Below are 21,391 nucleotides of genomic sequence, written 5' to 3' on the forward strand. Positions count from 1 at the left end.
ATGAAGGGTGATCACTGCAGGCTGCTACGTTCGCATCCATCGAGCGCATTTAACGGAGCTTAAGTCCCCGCCTGTTGCTAGTAGGCCACGGAGCCTGCCAGGGCAGCAGCACTCCAGCACCCAAGTCCCCATAAACCAGCAGAGGAGCAAAGCACCTCCCCTCTAAGTACATAGCCATTAGTCAGGCACTAGGAGGCTGTCCCTGCCTGCCGACTTCCTTCCGACCCTAGGAACCCACACAGTGGAGGAGGAAGCTGGCTCCTGCAGCTGTCCTGTGCCCACATGCTCATCCTCAAAGCAAATGAAGAAGAGCTACCTCTTTCCTAGACTTCTCAGACTTGCGGATATCCTGCCTCATGGAGTCAATCTTCTGCATGGCCACCTCCATCTCCTCCTCCTTGTCACGGAGCTGCCGGGACACCTTCTGCTTCTGTGACCTCAGCTCTGCCATGCGCTCATTGAGCTCTGAAAACTCCTGCAGGGCCCGTTTTCGCTGCTGATGAGCATCTTTGAGTTCTTTGGTCTGGGATTTCAATCGCTCTGAAGCTTCAACCAATTGCTGAAGGAATAAATTCTCTGTTTTACATTTGCTTAGCAAAGGCTGAAACCCAGAAGCCGTGTCTGGTCATGAATTAGGTGCTCAGCACCTGAGCCAGTCCTCCTCAGAGTCCTTACAAACAGGCCTCCTCACACACAGCCTTATACACAGGCCTCTTCACAGAGTCCCCCTCACATACACTCCTCCTCACAGAGTCCCCGTCACACACAGTCCTCCTCACAGAGTCCCCGTCACACACAGTCCTCCTCACAGAGTCCCCGTCACACACAGTCCTCCTCACAGAGTCCCCCTCACACACAGTCCTCCTCCTCAGAGTTCCCCTCACACACACTCCCCCTCACACTCAGAAGGACTGTGCTGCTACCTTGTGCAATTCTTCCTTCTCCTGCCGTGCCAGGCGGTACTGCTTCTCCAGGCCCTTCAGCCGTTGTGTGGAGTCTTCATGCTCCTGGCGAAGGGTCACGGTATCCTCGAGCTGTCGTTCGAGCCTGTTTGAATCTGGACAGAAGAGAGTTGGATTGTGTTCCTATGTGTACAGTGAGTTTGTGTTAGCTGATTTACTGAGCCGGTGATTCACAGGGAAGTAGTCTTCTTCACTAGTTTTCATGTACTGTGTGTGTGTGTGTGTGTGTGTCCCTGTGTGTATGCTACAGTGAGGGTGCAGAGGTCAGAGGCCAACTTGTGGGACTGGTGTGGACTGAAGAGTGGCAAGCGCCCACTGCACCACTTTGCCAGTTTCGAGATGTCCTCACTCAGAGGCCTTTCGCTTCCCTTCACATGGCGTCCTGCATCACATACTCCCCTCCTGGTGGGCTTCCTGAGATCTAGCCTCATCACTTGACTCTCTGCTCACAGACGGACCTCGGTGTGCCTCAGGCCCTCTGCCATCCAGGGAGGGAGGCAGCACGTCATTCAGTGAACGGCAGATTCTGTCCGCCCCCTTTAAATCAGGATGGTGGGTGGGGTCTAACCAGAAACGGAGCAGACAGACTCCAAGCGCAACCTGGAGACAGAGGTTGACTGAGGAGCCTGCCTACCCAGCGTGGCTCAGAAGTGATCCACGTCCGTAGGAGTTCTCATGAGCAAGAACTGTAAATAGGACTGGAAGGCGCTGGGGAGAGGCTCGCTCAGCAGCTGGGGCCTTGTTCTTCCAGAGGCCCGGGTTCCGTTTCCGTTCCAAGCACCCGCACAGTGGTGCACCACTACCTGTAACTCTTGTTCCAGGGACTATGACTGCCTCTCTTGGCCTGCACAGGTTCCAGGCATGCACACAGTACACACATACACACAGACAAAGCACTCGTGCACATAAGGAGAAGCAGAAGTGCAGGCTGAACCCCTGCGTTCTGAGGCAGTGGCCAGGTGAGTTCAGAACAAGGGAAGAGTTCATAGGGAAATGACGTTATCAGAGCCAAGTAAGGTGAGAAACAATGTTAAATATAGACAACTCACCACAACTTTATATAAGCTTGCAAAAGTTTGAGCTTTTCCCCCTTAGAAAGAAAGATTCTGAAAATAGACTAATACTCAAGAACAAAGAGCACCAGGCTGGCACCTGGAGGGAGGGCCCACCTGTATGAGGGAGCACCCGTCTCCCAGAGGGATCACCCACCTGCCATTTTACTCTTCATGCGTTCAAGCTCTTCATTCAGCCTCTTGATTTCCTTGTCACGGTTTGAGTTGCCCAGGGCCCGTGTGGAACCGTGAAGGGACTGCACAGTCTGGGTGGACTCTGAGGAAGGCACAGCATTGAGTGGCCAGCCACGTGTGCAAGGCGGGACCCTAGCCCGCATCAGGCCTGTCCGGCCACTCACCTTGCAGCTTCCGGCTCAGCTCTAGCTTCTCCTGTTCCAGCCTTCGTATCCTTCGCTCGTAAGCTTCGATCTGCAAGCTGTTCTCCAAATCCCGCTGCACATCCTCATCTTTGGTTAGCGTGTTAGACTGTATCATGCTCTTCAGAGAGCCTCGGTCAGAAAAGCAGCTGCAAATGAAGCAACAGGCTTTCTTATCTACTGAGAACTGGCAGTGGCTTCATTAGCATCCAGACTTTCTGGGATGAGAGGTTTTTAAAGAAGCAAACCAGTACCTGTGAAAAGACTCTATTGTGTGAAGAGCCAAAGTTAGACAAGAGCCTCCTCACTACTGTGACTAGGCGGGGAGTGGAAGCCGAACAGGAGGCACCAGGGAACCGATGCTGACTTGGAAACCACTGCTTGCATTTGAATGGAAAAGCGAAAGGAGGGGTTTTGCTAACAAGCTGGGCTTACAGGCAAGTATGGCTCCCTGGTTCTGCCTCTGACCAGTTGTGCCACCTGGGAGGGCTGCTGACAACTTATCTTTAGACCTGTGGAGCAAATGGCTCTGACTGAAGTGCTCTGGACAAACGGCTTAGCTGTGGCTGATCGGCTGACTCAGGTTTGACTCTGTCTGACGGGCAGGCCTGGGCCTCACAGTGAGCCCGGCACCCCATGAGTGGGAATGCACTCTGGACACTGGATCACTGAAAACGCCTGGCACTTGGTGCCAGTCAACACTGTGGCACCAGAGATCAGAGCTGCACACACCACATCAACACCACTGGCCGAGGTCACACATGGAGGGATGTTCCTGGAACTGCCAAGTTCACATCACAGGAGGAGCTGAACTCCAGCTCACTGATGGGCAGTAGGAGCCAGGGTTGCAGGACTGACAAAAGGTAGCAGTGAGTTCTAAAGGCTCCTGAGCTGAGCACGAACTGACCAACAGCTGTGGCTACCACTGGCTTTCACTGGATAAATCCCACCACCTGACAGCCTACACGCAGGAGCTAACCAGCCATAGCCTGTGGACCCAATCCTGTTCCTGAACTTCCTATGAACCTTTAAGAATGTTTTCTATGTGTCGTGTCCCATCCTCCAAGAGCAGGGATGGAACCTGGGGCCTCATGCACGCTAGCCAAGCGTTGCCGCTGAGCTACCTCCCCAGAAGTTATCGTATATGTATACATGTTGTTGCCTATGTGCCACATGTATACAGTGCCCAGGGAGCCAGGAGAGGGCATCCAAACCCCTGGGAGCACCGTTACACAGTTGGGCTGTCCTGTGAGCGCTGGAAAGAGAAGCCTGGTCCTCTGGAAGAGCAGCCTCGATCTTAACTGCCAAGCTACCTCTCCAGCCTCAGACGTATATACATAAAGGACTGTAGAAGGAAAGATGGACGTGTGAGAGAACAGGAGATGCATAGTGCTTAATGACAGGGACACAGTGCTGACAGGTGACCTTCCCAACAGTCTGGAGTGTTCTTACACAACCTGAGGGTAAGCCATGGCAGGACAGAGACACGCAGTCAGAAGCGCAGAGCACGGTGACCTAGGCCACCGCTGGCGTGGTGGGATGCGGTACAGTGAACCTCTGCAGGACAAGGACACTCCACAGAACCATCGTGTGCTGCAGTTGTGTGAGCCAGCGAGTCAGTCAACTGCTCCATGCCAAGCACGGCCACCGGACACGTATGTACAGTGGTTATCAGACCCTGGCTCCATTAGGTAAGGAGAATTTCAGGTCACCACCAAGTGTGTGCTCTGTTGCCAACCAAAGCACTGTGGTGTAGCCTGCGACTGTGTTCACTATTTTGCCTTTAACAGAAAAAGCTGGCTGGTGCTGATACCTATAGTCACAGCAGCCCACAGAAGAGCCTCCGTCTCCCTGGAGCCCCAGCCCCGGCCCTTATGGCTGTGCCTAGGGGAGAGCGATGAGAAGGACCACCCAGGCGTACCTTTCTGTCGTAAATGTAAAGCCAATGAAGGGTAGGTGCAGTCCCGAGAAGCCCGTGTGAGAGCCGGGAGGTAAGATTTCCTGTGCAAGAACACAAACAGCGCAAGTGAGACAAACCGCCCTTCGAATACGCAGCACAGTGCCACAAACAAAACCCCGGGCCGCCACCACTGCCCCACGCTGAGCTCCAGCTGCATGAAGGAGCAGCTGGCAGGACGGCTCAGCAGGTAGGGCTGGCAGGCCACGCCTCCTGTGCACCCGAAGCCTTTACATACACGAAGCAGCCATGGGACAATAAAACTGTGGCACAATAACAGATCTAACATTGAATAAAAAGTATAAAAGACGAAGAAAAAAAAAAGCTACAATAAGAGCACTTAGCTGAAGGCTTTAACTGTCGAACATAAAAACAGTGCGATGTCTGACAGGGTCTGACTATGCACATCTGGCGGGGCTGGTCCTGACCTGAGGGAGATGTACTTGCCTGTCTCCCAAGAGTGCTGGACTAAAGGCATGCGTCACCACACCCAGCTGCTTTAATTTGTGTGTGTGTGTGTGTGTGTGTGTGTGTGTGTGTGTGTGCGTGCTACATGTGTGCATGTGTGCATGTGTGCAGTCACCTGCAAAAACCAGAGGAGAGTGTTGGAGCCCTACAGCTGGAGTGGCAGGCAGTACTGAGCCGCCTCACACGGGTGCTGGGAGCGGAACCTGGGTCCGTCTGGAGTCCAGGCAATCTTGACTGCTGGGCCGCCTCTCTGGCTCCAGTTCTGCACTGACTGACTGGTTGAGCAGACAGCAGCAGACACTGCTGACTCAGACCCACCGTGAAGCAACCCCAGGAGGACATGGGCCTGGCACTCACGATGTTTCTCAGCACGTCATCGTCCACATCGAAGTTGGACGTGTCAGAAGGGCTGCTCACATCGGGAATGTAGGGTGCTTCCAGGTTCCGTATATTTTCCCAATTTAGACCTTCAAAGAATGCATGTTTCTTAAAGTCCTCTATCCCGTTCTGCCCGAGCCGGCGCTCTCTGCTGCATATTAGTCTCTGGATGAGGTCTTTCGCTTCTTCAGAGACGTCAGTGACGTGGGATGGGAACTGAAACCGCTCCTGGGGAGGAAGGGGCGGCCAAAAGCAGTCAGGAAACTCCGAGATGTGTGGAGGAAGGAGCGGCCAGAGGACAGCCAAGAAAACCCGAGATGTGTGAACAGCACAAGAAGTAATCCTGACCTCATAATTAACCAGGTGTAAGCTGAAATTACAACCCCTTCCCTGAGATGGAGTCTCTCTGTGTAGCCCAGGCTGTCCTCAAACTCAGAGATCCACCTGCCTCTGCCTCCTGAGTGCTGGGATTAAAGGCTTGTGCCACCACTGCCTGACTAAAGCTAGGGAATTTTAATTCCAAAAAGGCCAAAACCATTCCCTTTGGGCCTGCAAGAAAGCTTGTGGGTAAAATACACTCACTTGCTTTGCAGCCTGGAGTTGGATCTCTAGAACCAACATAAAGAGAGGAGAAAACGCCACAAAGGGGATGCCCTAGCTTCCAACATGTGTTGTGGCACATACATCCACATACATGTATTTCATACACGTAAGTAAATTAATTAAAACAGAGTTTCATAGCTGAACAGCTAAGTGAGATTGACAGATTAGATTTCTGCTATCAAAACAGCAAGGAACAAGTGTGCCGTGGGGATTCACGCCGAACGGCCCGCAAGCCCGCACAGCGCTCCACCAACACAAGCAGCACGCCGCAGGGCTGGAACACAGGAGACATCGCTGAAGCACGTCTTCCTCTCTGTCCCATGTGTGCAGTGCCCCCACCTTATGCTAATGGGTTCTCACACCTCTGCCCCCCTCCCTGTCCCTCCTACCCAGCTGGCCTCCGACCACCCACCCCAGCCTGTGAAGGTGACAGAACAGCATACAGCATCATACCTCGTGGTTCATGATCTTTCCATATGTCTCCACCAGAGACTCTGCATAAAATGGCGTTTCTCCATACAGCATCTCATACATGCAGACGCCCAGGGACCACCAGTCACACTCGGGCCCGTATTTGCCCATGCCATCCTCCATGGCCTGCAGGATCTCTGGTGAGATGTAGTCAGGTGTGCCCACAGCCACGGAAGACTGAACCTTGGAGGGAGAAGGGGTGATGAGGGAACCAAGAACATCACTAATATTTCCAACCATGATCCTTAGAGAGCAGCAGCAACAGAAAACAAAACAGTCGTGGAGTAATGGCGGTGAGTGACCAGGGATCAAGGCCAGGTGATTTGACAGGACACACACACACACACACACACACACACACACACACACACACACCTCAAACTGAATACTCAGCTCCCCTTTAACCACAAGCTAAATTCAAAAGCATAGGGTGGTCTTCAACAGAAAATACCTACAGTGCCGTCATCGTTCATCTTCAAGCACGAGCCAAAGTCAGCCAGGCGGATGTGACCGTTGACATCCAGAAGGACGTTGTCGGGTTTAATGTCTCTGTGGGTGAGATAAGCAGAATGTGTTATCAGTGCTACCCACCGGGTGCACAGAGTGAGCAGCCGTGACCAAGCATGTCACCATTGGCACCCCTTCTTCCCGTCTGCACGTCGACCCCTGCCACCTGCCCCTGGCTAAGTTCCCTGAGTATCTCCTGTCTTCTCGAGGAGGCTCATCAGCCACAGGACCAGAAAATGACATCTCAGAGCCAGGGGCTGGCTCAACAGTAAAGGGTGCTTGGACCCTCAGTCTCTGGACCCCAGCAACCACTGAGCAGCCAATGCCTGTAAGTCCAGCTCGGTGGGTCTCATGCCCTCTTCCGGCTCTGTGCTCTCATTCCCTTCGTTCTCCCTCGTTCTCTCTCTTCTCTCTCATTCCCTCTCCTTCTGTCTCATTCCCCGGCCCCACTCTCTGTCAGCACTGCCATGGTGGCAGCCAGTGTAGTCGGTGGAGAACTGTAAAAGGAGATCAAAGGACATGTAGCACCGAGGGAGGCGGTGAAGCGAGGGGAGATGTGACAGTGCCGCAGGCTAACAACCGCTCTACAGACTGAGCAGCCGTACACTGCCAGCCACCACAGCAAACGGCACCGTCTCGCAGCCAAGGCAAGCCGCACAGAGCCCACGCAGTCAACTGCCTTTCTAATGCCTAAATGCTGGGCTGAGGTCTAAGGATAAGATCATTACAGATTACACGGAAGCGAGAGAACACGCCCACCAAAGCCATGCTCACGCCAGCAGCATGTTTCCAGCAGCACACGTCCAACAGCCAAACCATATTTGGCATCCACTGCAGGATTACGTGTCAGACTGCACTGCAGCCATATGGGAAAGCCCTGCATGGGAACACAGGGATTCCACTACAAATGCAGAGGAAACAGCATTTCACACACTACGGATCGGAAAGCAAGCAGGTATGTCTTCTGATCCAGAAATACTGGTTCTGGAATTACTCTGCAGACACGAGATTCTGCTACCCAGGGCCATACTGTGTGCAGCTGAGACACAACAGATCACCTAATGCCCACACCCAGGGTGTCTGCACATAGCAGCAGACAGACGTAACAGGGGCTGGAGGCAAGGCATGGCAGTGGAGAGTGCTCGCTAACCTCCCAGAGGGCTCACTGACCTTGAGGAATGCACTGGAAATAGGCAGGCAATCAGGGAGAGAGGTGGACAACTTCCTATGGCAGAAGACAGACTGGGGACCTGGAAGTAAGGTCACCCAGTGCCAGCAGTGAAATGCAGCCCAGTTAGAACCCATCAGGGGCCACTCAAATGGGAGGAGACCCGCATGGGTTCAAAGTGCCTTTTCAGGGCACACAAGGTGCAGGAAAAAGCAAAGGAACCACTGGGCAACCTGGTTCGGCGCTGTCCCAGAGCTGATGGACGGTATCTGCTGAGTGTGAACTGAAGAATGCTTTACTGTAAAACCAGAGGACCAGCATGCCTGTTCTACTGCAGGAGTGGGGCACAGCACTCTTTAAAAGTACCACGTTCATAAAACAAAGGGAGGATGAGGAAGGGTTCCAGATTTAAAAGGGGAGAAGGTGGGCTTAAGCGTGACCCTAGATCTGACTCTCACTGGGGACTGTCCTTAGTCTTAGGCACCAGGACCCGTGGTCTGCAGCTGATGCTGTGGGGAGGCTACGGAGGCTCGGCCCTGCTGGAGGAAGTCTGTCACTACAGGTGGCTTTCAGAGAGTGACAAGCCACTTCCAGCTCCGGCTTCTCTTTGCTTCGTGCTCTCAATTCAATGTGTGCGCTTTTGGCTTCAGGGTCCTCGGCCCTAACCCTGCCACCATGCCTCTTCCCCACCTGGGACTGTAAGCCAAAAGGAACTCCCTCTTTCTTAAGGCCTTGGCTGTGGTGTTTCACAGTGACAGAAGAGTAGATATATAAGGATCACGGGCCAATGTGAGCACAGACAGCGACGAAGACCAAGAATGAGCTTCCCTGGCCGGGGAAAGGGGCACAGGCCCTTAATCCCACCACTCCAGAGGGAGCTCTATGAGTTTGAGGCCAGCCTGGTCTACACAGCAAGCCCAAGACAGCCAGAGCTATATTATAAAGACCCTGTCTCAAAACCAAAAACCAAACCAAAACAAGAGGTCTCCTGAGGCTAGACACACTCTATGAAGAGAATGTACCTAGTCCTAAAGCGCTAACACACACAACATGGCTCTGGAAAGATGCTGTGCACAGTTGTGTGTGCACACGGGAGAGGGAGAACTGGGCAACGTGACAGCGGTGTGTGAATCTGGGCAGATGCTTTTCTACTTTTCTTGCAATCACTATACGAGCTAGAAATTACTCCAGTGTTTCAGAAGGAAATGTTAGAGCTGGGGTGCAGTCCAGTAGAGCACTTACTGGTATAGTGAGACCCTGAATTCAATCTGCAGGGCTCCAACATTAGAAGGGAGAAAGGTAATGCACTCTGCAGACAGCCAGGAGTGATGGTGTGAGCTTGTAAGCTCAGTTTAGTGAGGCTGTAGCAAAAGAATCCCACTCCAGGCCGCCTTGTTGGCAAAACCTCACCTCAAAACCCAACAACTTATGTGTAGCATGGCTCAGCATATATAAGTAAAAACAGGCAGAGCTAATTCATATTCCCAAGGCTCTACTGTAGTGGTCACTTGCCACGTATACCTGCTCAAATATATAACCCAGGAGCCAGTGAGACAGTTCCACAGGTAAGAGTAATGGACGCCACCAGAGGACCTAAGTTTGATCCCCGGGACCCTCGTGGTAGAGACATAACTCCTGCAATTTGCTCTCTGACTTCCATTATGTGCATGTGCCTACATTCAAACCAACACGCGCACAGTCACACACTCACACACACACACACACACCACATACACACCACACCCATACACACACACACTCCACATACACACACCACACATGCACAGACACACATACCACACCCATACACACACACAGTCACAGACACATACACACACACCACACCCATACACAGACACCAACACACACACCACACGCACAGATACACACACACACAAGCGCGCACGCATACACACACACACACACACACACACACACACACACACACACACACACACGCTTTTTGGTGATTAAGAACACTTGCTGTGGGGCTGGGGATTTAGCTCAGTGGTAGAGCGCTTACCTAGGAAGCGCAAGGCCCTGGGTTCGGTCCCCAGCTCCGAAAAAAAGACAAACAAACAAAAAAAAAAAAAAAAAAAAAACACTTGCTGTTCCTCTGCAGGACCCAAGTTTGGTTGCTAGTTCCTAGTACCTAGTGCCTAGTACCTAGTGCCTAGTACCTAGTGCCCAGTACCCATGTTAGGCAGCTTACAAGCACCTGTTCTCTGCACACATGGTGTACATACATGACACACAAACACAGATACATACAGATAAAAACATTCTGAAACACTGATCTGCAACAGCCCGGCCTGGTGACAAGCACACCTATGATCCCGGGTGTCGGGAAGCACAGGCCTACTGAGCAGCTGGTGGGAGCTGGCCCACAGTGAGGCGCTGTGTGCAGGTCTGAGTGGGAGAGTGTGGAGCTCTACAGTCTTCAGTAGTGAAAGCAGTGCAAGAGCTGCAGTGACCTGCACAGGCAGGCATCCCCACGTAAGGAACAAGGGATGGGGGATGCACTATCGAACCTCTCTGAATTAAAAGGCAGCTCCTTTGGGTACTCCAGTGAGCCAGTACCACCCTCCCCACTCCACCCCCACCTGTTGCCTCCCATGGAAATGACACAGCACTCTCAGTGAAAAGTCGTCCGTCCGTCCGTCCGTCCATCCATCTGTCCATCCATCCATCCTTCCTCCCTTCCTTCCACAGTGGGTGCTGTGCTCCCCTCCACAGTGGGTGTTGTGCTCCCCTCCACAGTGGGTGCTGTGCTCCCGTCCACAGTGGGTGCTGTGCTCCCCTCCACAGTGGGTGCTGTGCTCCCTTCCACAGTGGGTGCTGTGCTCCCGTCCACAGTGGGTGCTGTGCTCCCCTCCACAGTGGGTGCTGTGCTCCCGTCCACAGTGGGTGCTGTGCTCCCCTCCACAGTGGGTGTTGTGCTCCCTTCCACAGTGGGTGCTGTGCTCCCGTCCACAGTGGGTGCTGTGCTCCCCTCCACAGTGGGTGCTGTGCTCCCCTCCACAGTGGGTGTTGTGCTCCCTTCCACAGTGGGTGCTGTGCTCCCGTCCACAGTGGGTGCTGTGCTCCCCTCCACAGTGGGTGCTGTGCTCCCTTCCACAGTGGGTGTTGTGCTCCCTTCCACAGTGGGTGTTGTGCTCCCTTCCACAGTGGGTGCTGTACTCCCGTCCACAGTGGGTGCTGTGCTCCCGTCCACAGTGGGTGCTGTGCTCCCATAAGGAGTCTACAGAGGCTTTCACAAGTGACACAAATCTAGAAGAGCACCACGGTGTATGCTAAGTTCATGCAAGGCCTGGGATCCATCCCAGAATAACAGAAAAGCAAAAGACAAATCAACACCAGGGACTTTTCTCTCTGAAGAGCTTTGTGGAGAAGGAAGACAGGAGCTGTGATGTTCAAATCCCAGCAAGTGACGTGCAGCTGGCCACTCTCCGTGGAGGAGGCCAAACCACCAGCATGGACGGAAGAGACACTGAGACTCACAAAGGGAAGACGGACGTTTAGAAATACACAGGATCTGGTTTCAGAGGTACGAAGGCAGCTGTCCACTCAGAACGCTCTCCAGGGGTAAGCCGGGGACAGCGGGACTGAAGACGAATGAAGCACAAATGAAGGAGACTCAATTCCGTCTGAGCGTACAGAGCTTTCTAACACGAGTGTGATCCAAGGGACTTCGTGACAGAGTCTCAGAAAAGCACACAGAAAAACCAGGGAGACTTTTACTCCAGAGAAACAAAAATCAATCCAAGAACTACAGCCTTGGGCCAACAAGATGGCTCAGTAACCCGATGACTAGAGTTCAGTCCCTGAAATGGGGACCAATCAGACCATCTCCTGACAGTTGTCTTCTGATTACCACATACGTGTCACAACACGTGCCCCCTCCCTAAAACAAACAGATCTAGAAACAAAACAACATTTTAAGATATACTTTGGGGGGCTGGGGATTTAGCTCAGTGGTAGAGCGCTTACCTAGGAAGCGCAAGGCCCTGGGTTCGGTCCCCAGCTCCGAAAAAAAGAACCAAAAAAAAAAAAAAAAAAGATATACTTTGGGCTAGGGAGATGGCTCAGCCTTAGGGCATGAGTTCAAATTCCCAGCACCCATGTAGAGAGTTGGGTGTAACCATCAGTGCCTGTGACCCCAACACTGGACAAGGACAGGAAGATCCTGAGAGCTCATTTGCTGCCCAGCCTTGTTGAACCAGCAGCTTCCAGAGAGAGAGACTCTGGCTCAAGTCAATAAGACGCACATGCATTTGCACACGCAAAGGGATTTTTGGGCCTGCATAGATGGCTCAGTGGTTAAGCACTTGCTGCCCTCTGAGGACAGAAGTCTGGTTCTCGGCACCCACATCGGGAAGCCACACCTGTAACTGCAGCTCTCAGCACCCACATCGGTGGCTCACACCTGTAACTGTAGCTCTAGCAATCTGGCCTCACCTTCTGGATTCCCCAGGCCCCACTCAGGTGGTAGACAGAAACAGACAGACACAGAGACAATTAAAGATACATTCTCTTTTTATACAATCACAAGGCTCAGCTGTAACAGTCAGATAACATTGTATACTGACTCTCTGAGAAGCTATTTTACCAACCAGGGAACATGAGAAAGGAAAGGGTGGCCTGCCTAAGGGAGCTTGCCTGCAGGTGAGCCTTCTGGCCTTTCCCACTGCTCTGACAGAGAACACCTATGCTTAAGCCCTCTCCTCCCCTGCGAGGGTGTCACAGGTCAGTGTGGACACCTAAGAGCATGGGGGTACAGTGGGTAGTCACGAGGCCAGTGAGGACAGGAAAATAGGGACCCCTAAAAGCGAAAAAGGCAGGCTGTTGGAACTTCAGCCACCATAACTGGTGCAAGGGGAGCACAGCATTCTGGGTGTTGTGGGGCTCAAGGTGTGATGCAGAAAACCACCCCTCGACCGTGTCACTTAGTCACTCAGTGGAGACTTGTCATGGGCAGGACTCCTCGGGAGGCCTGGAACTGAGGCTGTCCCTGTTTGATGTACTGTTGGTCATACATTTCGTGAGGAGGCAGTTACCTGTGCACATAGTGGAGCTGGTGGATCGAGTCGATGGCCAACACCATCTCGCCAATGTAGAACCTCGCCATGTCTTCTGGAAGTTTGTCTTCAAACTTACTCAGCAGGGTCAGCAAGTCACCACCCACATAGTAATCCATAACCAAGTACTACAAATCAGAAAGAGGAGAGAAAATAGCTCTTAGCACCGAAGCCTGCCATTAGCTACCGTGGAAGCTGTCCGACTCGAGCTCTGCAGTGACGACCTTTCTCAGAAAACACCCTGCTGTGTCACGCTGCTGCAATCCAAATACACACAACACACAGGCAGAGGGCAGGACACTGAGCAGAGCAGGCTTCTCTTCAACAAGCTGAGTGCACCCCTTCACTAGTCCAGACACAGGACCTGTGCACCAGGGACAGTGTGCCAGCACAGACACGCTGCCCCGACCGCGCAGCACTCAGGCTGACAGACCATCTCAGAGCTGCAGAGGCCCTAAAGGACACATCTCACCACATCAGAGGGTGTGGGATGGGAGGGTGCTGTAGGCCACAGGAGGGTGACAGTTCACAGCAGCTCTACTAGGACTACTCAGCTCTGGGACACATGGCCAAACCCACTGTCTCATTTCCATGGCAAACTAACTTTTAAGCCACCACCGTAATAAGGAATTACCACTGCCTGGCTAGCTGTGGCAAGAAAACCGCTCTTTAAAAGAGCACTGAGATCGAATACAGCAACAGCTCTTCCTGGGGTGACAGCCACACACTGCCCTCAGCTACCTGAGCTAGGCCTGTCACCAGTCTGTCCTCAACACAGTCCTCCTCTCATGCCACACTTGGGGCCCATAGTCTAATGGGACAGAGGATGCCTGCCCTATGAAACTCCAGTGATCACCATGCCACCGTCTGAGTGGCCTGTTTGGGTGAGCGAACTGGAGACAACTGGTTTTTTTTGTTTGTTTGTTGGTTGGTTGGTTGGTTTTTTTTTTTTTTTTTTTTTCGGAGCTGGGGACCGAACCCAGGGCCTTGCGCTTGCTAGGCAAGCGCTCTACCACTGAACTAAATCCCCAATCCCGAGCTAACTGGTCTTAAAGAGTATAACTAACAGCTCTCCGCCCTGCTTCCGAAATCCTCCTCAGGTATCCCCTCTACAAAGCCTTCCTTCTTCCTGCATCCCTAGCGTGTGAAGGCTTCAGCCTGCTTCCCAACCAACAGCATCCTTAAGAGCAGTGTCCCGCATCACCAGGTCTGTCTCCTTACTGTGCTCAACTTTTTGCCGCACAAAAGCTGAATTACGTTTCTATCATGTAGCACCTCTGACCCAACCTGCCTCAATACTCAGCCTGCTTGCACTCCAGGGCAGGGCCCTGGTTCAGCAGGGTTCCTATTACTAAATGAAGACCACAGGAAGCACACAAGCCTGTGACACAGCCCGGTGTGTGACCAGAAGCTACTGAGCATAGATCCTGGGGGGGCTAGAGTCAAGGCCAGAGGGACGGCGGGGTATGTAAGGAGGCCAAGAGGAAGAGCCGAATCCGGCAGCTGGAGCAACCGTGACAACAAGCCTAGGTCAGGGAGGGACGAAGCCGGAGCTTGTAGCAAGAGCTCGGCAGTGCTGGGGGTCTGGGATCAGTGAGATGGTGAGGCCTTTCAGGCAGGCTGGGGGTTACACATGGTGGGGACTGAAGTCTGTGGGCAGACGCTTAGAAACCCTGAAGGAAGAATCAGCAGCTGCTGGAGGATGTTTCTGGTGTGGGGGAGGGAAGAACTAGGAGAAACAGCAGCCCTCAAGATAACAGAGGGTGAGAGTCAGGACCACAGTGGAGCAGCTCCCAGGCCTCCAGTCTACCTAGGAGGGCTACTGTGGCTGATGGCTCCCTGGAGAGGAAGGCACGGAGAGGAAGTTAACAGTCTACAGGGTAGATCCAAAGAAACTTAGCTTGGAGTAACCTCTGCTGTCAAGCGGGGTGGGGAGTAAAGTCAATTACTCTACACTCTTCCAATTGGTGGTCAGAACACACACTAGCTCCTGGACCACAGATGAACCCATGCTCCCATGTGAGGCACCTGTCTGCCGTCTCTCCCTCACAGGACAGACAGCTTCTATTCCGACAGTCCCTACATGCTCTGGCCGAGGCAGCTTGTCTGCTGACTTGCCACATCCTAGAAAGCGGCCGAGAACACAGCATCTGTCCTGGAGATTCCTAGCTGAGTGTGACTGGAAAGCAGCTGGTGACGCCGCCCATCTACATACTCCACACAACACCGCATGACTGAGCTGAGGGAAAAATCTGGAACAAAACTGTCAAAACTCCCGTCCCATCCTGTCAGAAGAGCATGTGACCTACGGGGTGTCCCCTCCAATGCTCCATCAGGAACTGAGGGACATCAACCACTTTTCTCAGCAAAGCAGAACAGGGACCCTAACACGGCAACCATGCAAGGACTGTGTCTCATAGCTACCCACTCTGTGCCCCAGACACCCCAGTTATCAAAGGAGGGTGTTCACAAAAGCTTAAAAAATGGGAGTCATTGATTGGCAAGGCTGGCCAATATAACCAGAGGCCTAGTGCATCATAGGATACCGATGGACACTAGCTGCCCTCTACTGGAACAAAAACATAGTTCTCTCAACAAACAACATGACAGACACCATCTCCCATACCCTGGATGTTCAGAGATCAGGGGTTTTGATGTTTGAAAGAAACCTTTTTAAGATGAATAAAACTGTTTTTGCAAACAAATGGATACTTGACCAAGGAGCTTCACAGGGCAAACAAGCGCCTCAGGTCTCCACCTGCAGGCTGCGTTACAACAGCGATTATATCCTGTTTGTCCACAGCTGAGGCAGAAGCACTGGCTAGAGGGAGGTAAGCACAACCCTGCTTCTCTCAATCTCAAGCCTGAGGTCATCCTAGAATTCCTAAACAAGGAGTCTGAGGACCTGAGGAGCTGAGGGCTCTGGACCGTCAGCCGCACCTCCACTGGCTGCCCAAGGGCCGAGCCACGGCTGTGCACACTCAACTCTACACATGCATGTGTGCCACAAAGCTGACAGAAGGAAGGAAGGAAGGAAGGAAGGAATTACTTCCAAAGTACCCGCCAATATCGTGAGTGAGTGCCGGCTTGTCAGGAGCACCCAGGAAACCCTGACAAGGCCTGCCTGGGTGCTTAGCTCCTCTGCCCCTCACACAGAAGGGAGAAGGGAGAAGGGAGAAGGGAGAGACAGCTGTGCAGTGAGAGCCAGGGCCAAGGATCTGATCCCCAGGTGCTGCTGCTTTTCTCTCAAATTTTCGAGCCCACTGCCTCCGCGTTCAGTGTGCTGGGCCCACCAGACGTGCTGGGCTGCCGCACGGCTGAGATTTTTGTTACACGCAATTCAGAAAAACACAAAAGTAAAGAAAAAAAGAGAAAAGTTTTATACACTTAAAATGTTTTAAGAACCAAGTCATTCAGTGACATAATGGTTTGGGGAGAATGTTGCACAGACCTCAGAAGCTTCCTGTTGAGCATCCTCCCTGGTTGAACTGAGACAAACCCTCAGTTTTGCGTAGGCTAGGTACTGACAATGACCATTCCACACTGCTACTCTTTTTTTTTTTTTTTTTTTTCTTTTTTCTTTTTTCCGGAGCTGGGGACCGAACCCAGGGCCTTGCGCTTGCTAGGCAAGTGCTCTACCACTGAGCTAAATCCCCAACCCCTACACTGCTACTCTTTTCTAAGAGGCAGCAAGGAGGAGCCCAAACTGTGAGGGAAGTCCCCGTGGGTCTGGGTCGGTGCCCTGAGCATGCGTGCAGCCCTACCAGGTAGTTCTCATCTTGAAAGGCGTAGTGTAGCGCAGTGATCCACTGGCAGTCACCGTTCACCAGCACATCCCTCTCTTCTCGAAAGCAAGCTGTCTGTGAGGAACGAGAGGACAGTCGGTCTGTGTCCCTTAGAACATCTTCCTAAATACTAACGGTCTCTGTTGCGACTGTCATCTGCAGAGAGTACCTCGAATCCTGACTGCCTGGAGCCTGGTGTCCTTGCCTCACCTGGAACCAAATGTCCCCAGCAGCTTCTGCAGAAGCCGAAAGACTAAGTCTCTGTGCTCTCCCTCCCCTGAGCCAGGACCTTCTCCTTCCCTATCCCCAATGGTCTCTTCTTCCCTATCCCCAATGGTCTCTTCCTTCCCTATCCCCAATGGTCTCTCCTTCCCTGTCCCCAATGGTCTCTCCTTCCCTGTCCCCAATGGCCTCTTCTTCCCTGTCCCCAATGGTCTCTCCTTCCTGTCCCCAATGGCCTCTCCTTCCCTGTCCCCAATGGTCTCTCCTTCCCTGTCCCCAATGGCCTCTTCTTCCCTGTCCCCAATGGTCTCTCCTTCCCTGTCCCCAATGGTCTCTCCTTCCCTGTGGCTGTCTGTGGACCACACGGTAAGGTCACCCTCCATGGGCTCGGGAGCAGTTCTCAAACCCCGAACTCAACACACACACACACACACACACACACACACACACACACACATTCACACACGTGTGCACACGCACACACACTCCTTTTTACTAAACCACCTTCTTCACTCGCCCTGGTGTGACACACATGACGCCCAATGGTGGACAAGAGGGGACAACCTGCTTACTGATGGGAAACACCATTTACTCAGTTTGCTGATGAAGGGTCAGTCAGATGTCAGTCCTGATGAGCATCACACATGGGTAAAAGGCTTTTAGCCTGTCTGGTTAAGAAAGAACCTGTCCTTTCTGTGTCTGTCTGTCTGTCTGAAGCTGTGGTCTGACCCAAGTCAGCTCAGGGCTCTCCCACAAGACTCTGAATGAGACCTCATACCTTCCACTCCCAAGCTCTCGCTCAGCAAGTCTCATTTCCTAAAGTGTTGGTTAGCGTTTTTGTCACCGTGACACAGGCTGGAGTCAGCTGGGAAGAGGGAACCTCGACTGAGGAAATGCCTCCATGAATCAGGCTGTGGACGAGCCCGTGGGGAATTTTCTTGGTTTATGATTAATATGGGAGGGTCCACCTCACTGTGGGCAGTGCCAGTCCTGGGAAGATGGCTCTGAGTTGTGTAAGAGAACAGGCTGAGCAAGCTGGTAAACAGCACTCCTCATGGCTCTGCTTCAGTTCCTGCCCGACTTTCTTCAAGCATGGACTGTGACAGGGACAGGTGAGCCATCAGCAAGCCCTCCCTCCCTGAGCTGATTTGGGCCAGTCCGGTTTTTATGAAGCATCAGGAAGCCAACCACGGCCCAAACTGTATGAGACAGGGACACGCTGGGCTTAGAGGAAACACACTGCTGATGTAGGAGTCCCCAGGCTAGCCATGCAGGGGGGGTCCCCAGGCTGGCCTTGCAGGGGTGTCCCCAGGCTGGCCATGCAGGGGTGTCCCCAGGCTGGCCTTGCAGGGGTGTCCCCAGGCTGGCCATGCAGGGGTGTCCCCAGGCTGGCCTTGCAGGGGTGTCCCCAGGCTGGCCATGCAGGGGTGTCCCCAGGCTGGCCATGCAGGGGGTCCCCAGGCTAGCCATGCAGGGGGGGTCCGCAGGCTGGCCATGCAGGGGTGTCCCCAGGTTGGCCATGCAGGGGTGTCCCCAGGCTGGCCTTGCAGGGGGGGTCCGCAGGCTGGCCTGGCAGGGGTCCCCAGGCTGGCCTTGCAGGGGGGGTCCCCAGGTTGACCTTGCAGGGGGGTCCCCAGGCTGGCCATGTAGGTAGCTAAGGCAGGCGTGGGGCTACTGGGTAACAGAGAGATGGTGACAACGTAGTCACCAGTGTTCAGTTCTGAGCAATAGAAAGAGCATGGTCTGGTGTGGAGCTACATCAGGAAAGAGGGGATCGGTCGGAAAGGAGAATAAAGCATGGAAACAAGCAAGACATCAAGAGTGTGCAGTGTCTGTGGGAGGGAAAGAGTGTGCAGTGTCTGTAGAGGGAAGAGTGTGGAGGGTCTGTGGAGGGAAGAGTGAGGAGGGTCTGTGGAGGGAAGGGTGAGGAGGGTCTGTAGAGGGAAGAGTGAGGAGGGTCTGTGGAGGGAAGGGTGAGGAGGGTCTGTAGAGGGAAGAGTGAGGAGGGTCTGTGGAGGGAAGAGTGTGGAGTGTCTGTGGAGGGAAGAGTGAGGAGGGTCTGTGGAGGGAAGAGTGAGGAGGGTCTGTGGAGGGAAGAGTGTGGAGGGTCTGTGGAGGGAAGGGTGAGGAGGGTCTGTAGAGGGAAGAGTGAGGAGGGTCTGTGGAGGGAAGGGTGAGGAGGGTCTGTAGAGGGAAGAGTGAGGAGGGTCTGTGGAGGGAAGGGTGAGGAGGGTCTGTAGAGGGAAGAGTGTGGAGTGTCTGTGGAGGGAAGAGTGAGGAGGGTCTGTGGAGGGAAGAGTGAGGAGGGTCTGTGGAGGGAAGAGTGAGGAGGGTCTGTGGAGGGAAGAGTGAGGAGGGTCTGTGGAGGGAAGGGTGAGGAGGGTCTGTGGAGGGAAGGGTGAGGAGGGTCTGTGGAGGGAAGAGTATGGAGGGTCTGTGGAGGGAAGAGTGAGAAGGGTCTGTGGGAGGGAAGAGTGTGGAGTGTCTGTAGAGGGAAGAGTGAGGAGGGTCTGTGGGAGGGAAGAGTGAGGAGGGTCTGTGGGAAGGAAGAGTGTGGAGGGTCTGTAGAGGGAAGAGTGAGGAGGGTCTGTGGAGGGAAGAGTGAGGAGGGTCTGTGGGAGGGAAGAGTGTGGAGTGTCTGTAGAGGGAAGAGTGAGGAGGGTCTGTGGAGGGAAGGGTGAGGAGGGTCTGTGGAGGGAAGAGTGAGGAGGGTCTGTGGAGGGAAGAGTGAGGAGGGTCTGTAGAGGGAAGAGTGAGGAGGGTCTGTGGAGGGAAGAGTGTGGAGGGTCTGTGGAGGGAAGGGTGAGGAGGGTCTGTAGAGGGAAGAGTGAGGAGGGTCTGTGGAGGGAAGAGTGTGGAGTGTCTGTGGAGGGAAGAGTGAGGAGGGTCTGTGGAGGGAAGAGTGAGGAGGGTCTGTGGAGGGAAGAGTGTGGAGGGTCTGTGGAGGGAAGGGTGAGGAGGGTCTGTAGAGGGAAGAGTGAGGAGGGTCTGTGGAGGGAAGGGTGAGGAGGGTCTGTAGAGGGAAGAGTGAGGAGGGTCTGTGGAGGGAAGGGTGAGGAGGGTCTGTAGAGGGAAGAGTGTGGAGTGTCTGTGGAGGGAAGAGTGAGGAGGGTCTGTGGAGGGAAGAGTGAGGAGGGTCTGTGGAGGGAAGAGTGAGGAGGGTCTGTGGAGGGAAGAGTGAGGAGGGTCTGTGGAGGGAAGGTTGAGGAGGGTCTGTGGAGGGAAGGGTGAGGAGGGTCTGTGGAGGGAAGAGTATGGAGGGTCTGTGGAGGGAAGAGTGAGAAGGGTCTGTGGGAGGGAAGAGTGTGGAGTGTCTGTAGAGGGAAGAGTGAGGAGGGTCTGTGGGAGGGAAGAGTGAGGAGGGTCTGTGGGAAGGAAGAGTGTGGAGGGTCTGTAGAGGGAAGAGTGAGGAGGGTCTGTGGAGGGAAGAGTGAGGAGGGTCTGTGGGAGGGAAGAGTGTGGAGTGTCTGTAGAGGGAAGAGTGAGGAGGGTCTGTGGAGGGAAGGGTGAGGAGGGTCTGTGGAGGGAAGAGTGAGGAGGGTCTGTGGAGGGAAGAGTGAGGAGGGTCTGTAGAGGGAAGAGTGAGGAGGGTCTGTGGAGGGAAGAGTGTGGAGGGTCTGTGGAGGGAAGGGTGAGGAGGGTCTGTGGGAGGGAAGAGTGTGGAGGGTCTGTGGGAGAACAGGCAATGCTACTCTGTCCACAAAATCTGAAGCTCAAAAAAGACCTCACCATAGTCACGCTTTTAATCCTAGCACATGGGAAGCAGAGGCTGAAAGATCTCTGATTTAGAGGCCAGCCTAATAGTGAGCTCCAGACCAGCCAGGAACTTTTCTTCCCAGAACAACAACAACCACAACAACCACAACACACACACACACACACACACACACACACACACACACGTCTAAGGGTCTTGTGTGTGTACTGTAACCTGCTCAACATGGCAGCTACCAATGGCAAAACAGGTAAGAAATCAGCAACAGTGTACTATGGCAACAGTGTACTATGGCAGCAGCGTACTATAGTAACAGTATACAATGGTAACAGTGTACTATGGTCACAGTATACTATGGCAACAGTGTACTATGGCAACAATGTACTTTGGCAACAATGTACTATGGTGATAGCATACTATGACAAGGAAGATAGGAGCAGCAAGGGAGCAGCAGAAACTACAGAAAGGTCTCCCACCCAGAAGCATCCCATTGTAGAGAGCAGAGCTGGCCATATGCCACAGCCCAGACTGCCTTGGGCAAGGAAGGGTCCTGGCAGAGCGAGAGGGGAGCGAGCATGACCAATGGAGGAGCTCAGCTGGGGGTGGGGATCAGGAACCAAGGAAAAGTGTCTCAAATGGCCAAGCGGC

The 21,391-nt window shown here is 53.5% G+C and overlaps 1 protein-coding gene across 3 annotated transcripts in view; it reads right to left on the reverse strand.

Moving 5' to 3' along the window:
- The window catches only part of Cdc42bpb (CDC42 binding protein kinase beta), an 86,355-nt gene that overhangs the window by 26,917 nt on the left and 38,047 nt on the right, over nt 1-21,391 (reverse strand). For all 3 annotated transcript variants that reach the window (XR_005505433.2, NM_053620.3, XM_006240562.5), the window contains exons 4-13: nt 16,786-16,881; nt 13,001-13,149; nt 6,724-6,817; nt 6,251-6,451; nt 5,174-5,422; nt 4,313-4,392; nt 2,374-2,540; nt 2,172-2,291; nt 924-1,057; nt 317-559 (exon numbers count right to left, since the gene is read on the reverse strand). Coding sequence is in view for 2 of the 3 variants with exons in the window: in NM_053620.3 (NP_446072.2) it covers nt 317-559; nt 924-1,057; nt 2,172-2,291; nt 2,374-2,540; nt 4,313-4,392; nt 5,174-5,422; nt 6,251-6,451; nt 6,724-6,817; nt 13,001-13,149; nt 16,786-16,881 (1,533 nt within the window). In the remaining variant the exon portion in view is untranslated. The remainder of the gene's footprint in view (nt 1-316; nt 560-923; nt 1,058-2,171; nt 2,292-2,373; nt 2,541-4,312; nt 4,393-5,173; nt 5,423-6,250; nt 6,452-6,723; nt 6,818-13,000; nt 13,150-16,785; nt 16,882-21,391) is intronic.

This window comes from Rattus norvegicus, chromosome 6 (assembly GCF_036323735.1).
Source record: "Rattus norvegicus strain BN/NHsdMcwi chromosome 6, GRCr8, whole genome shotgun sequence".
In the NCBI taxonomy this organism is placed as follows: Eukaryota; Metazoa; Chordata; class Mammalia; order Rodentia; family Muridae; genus Rattus; species Rattus norvegicus.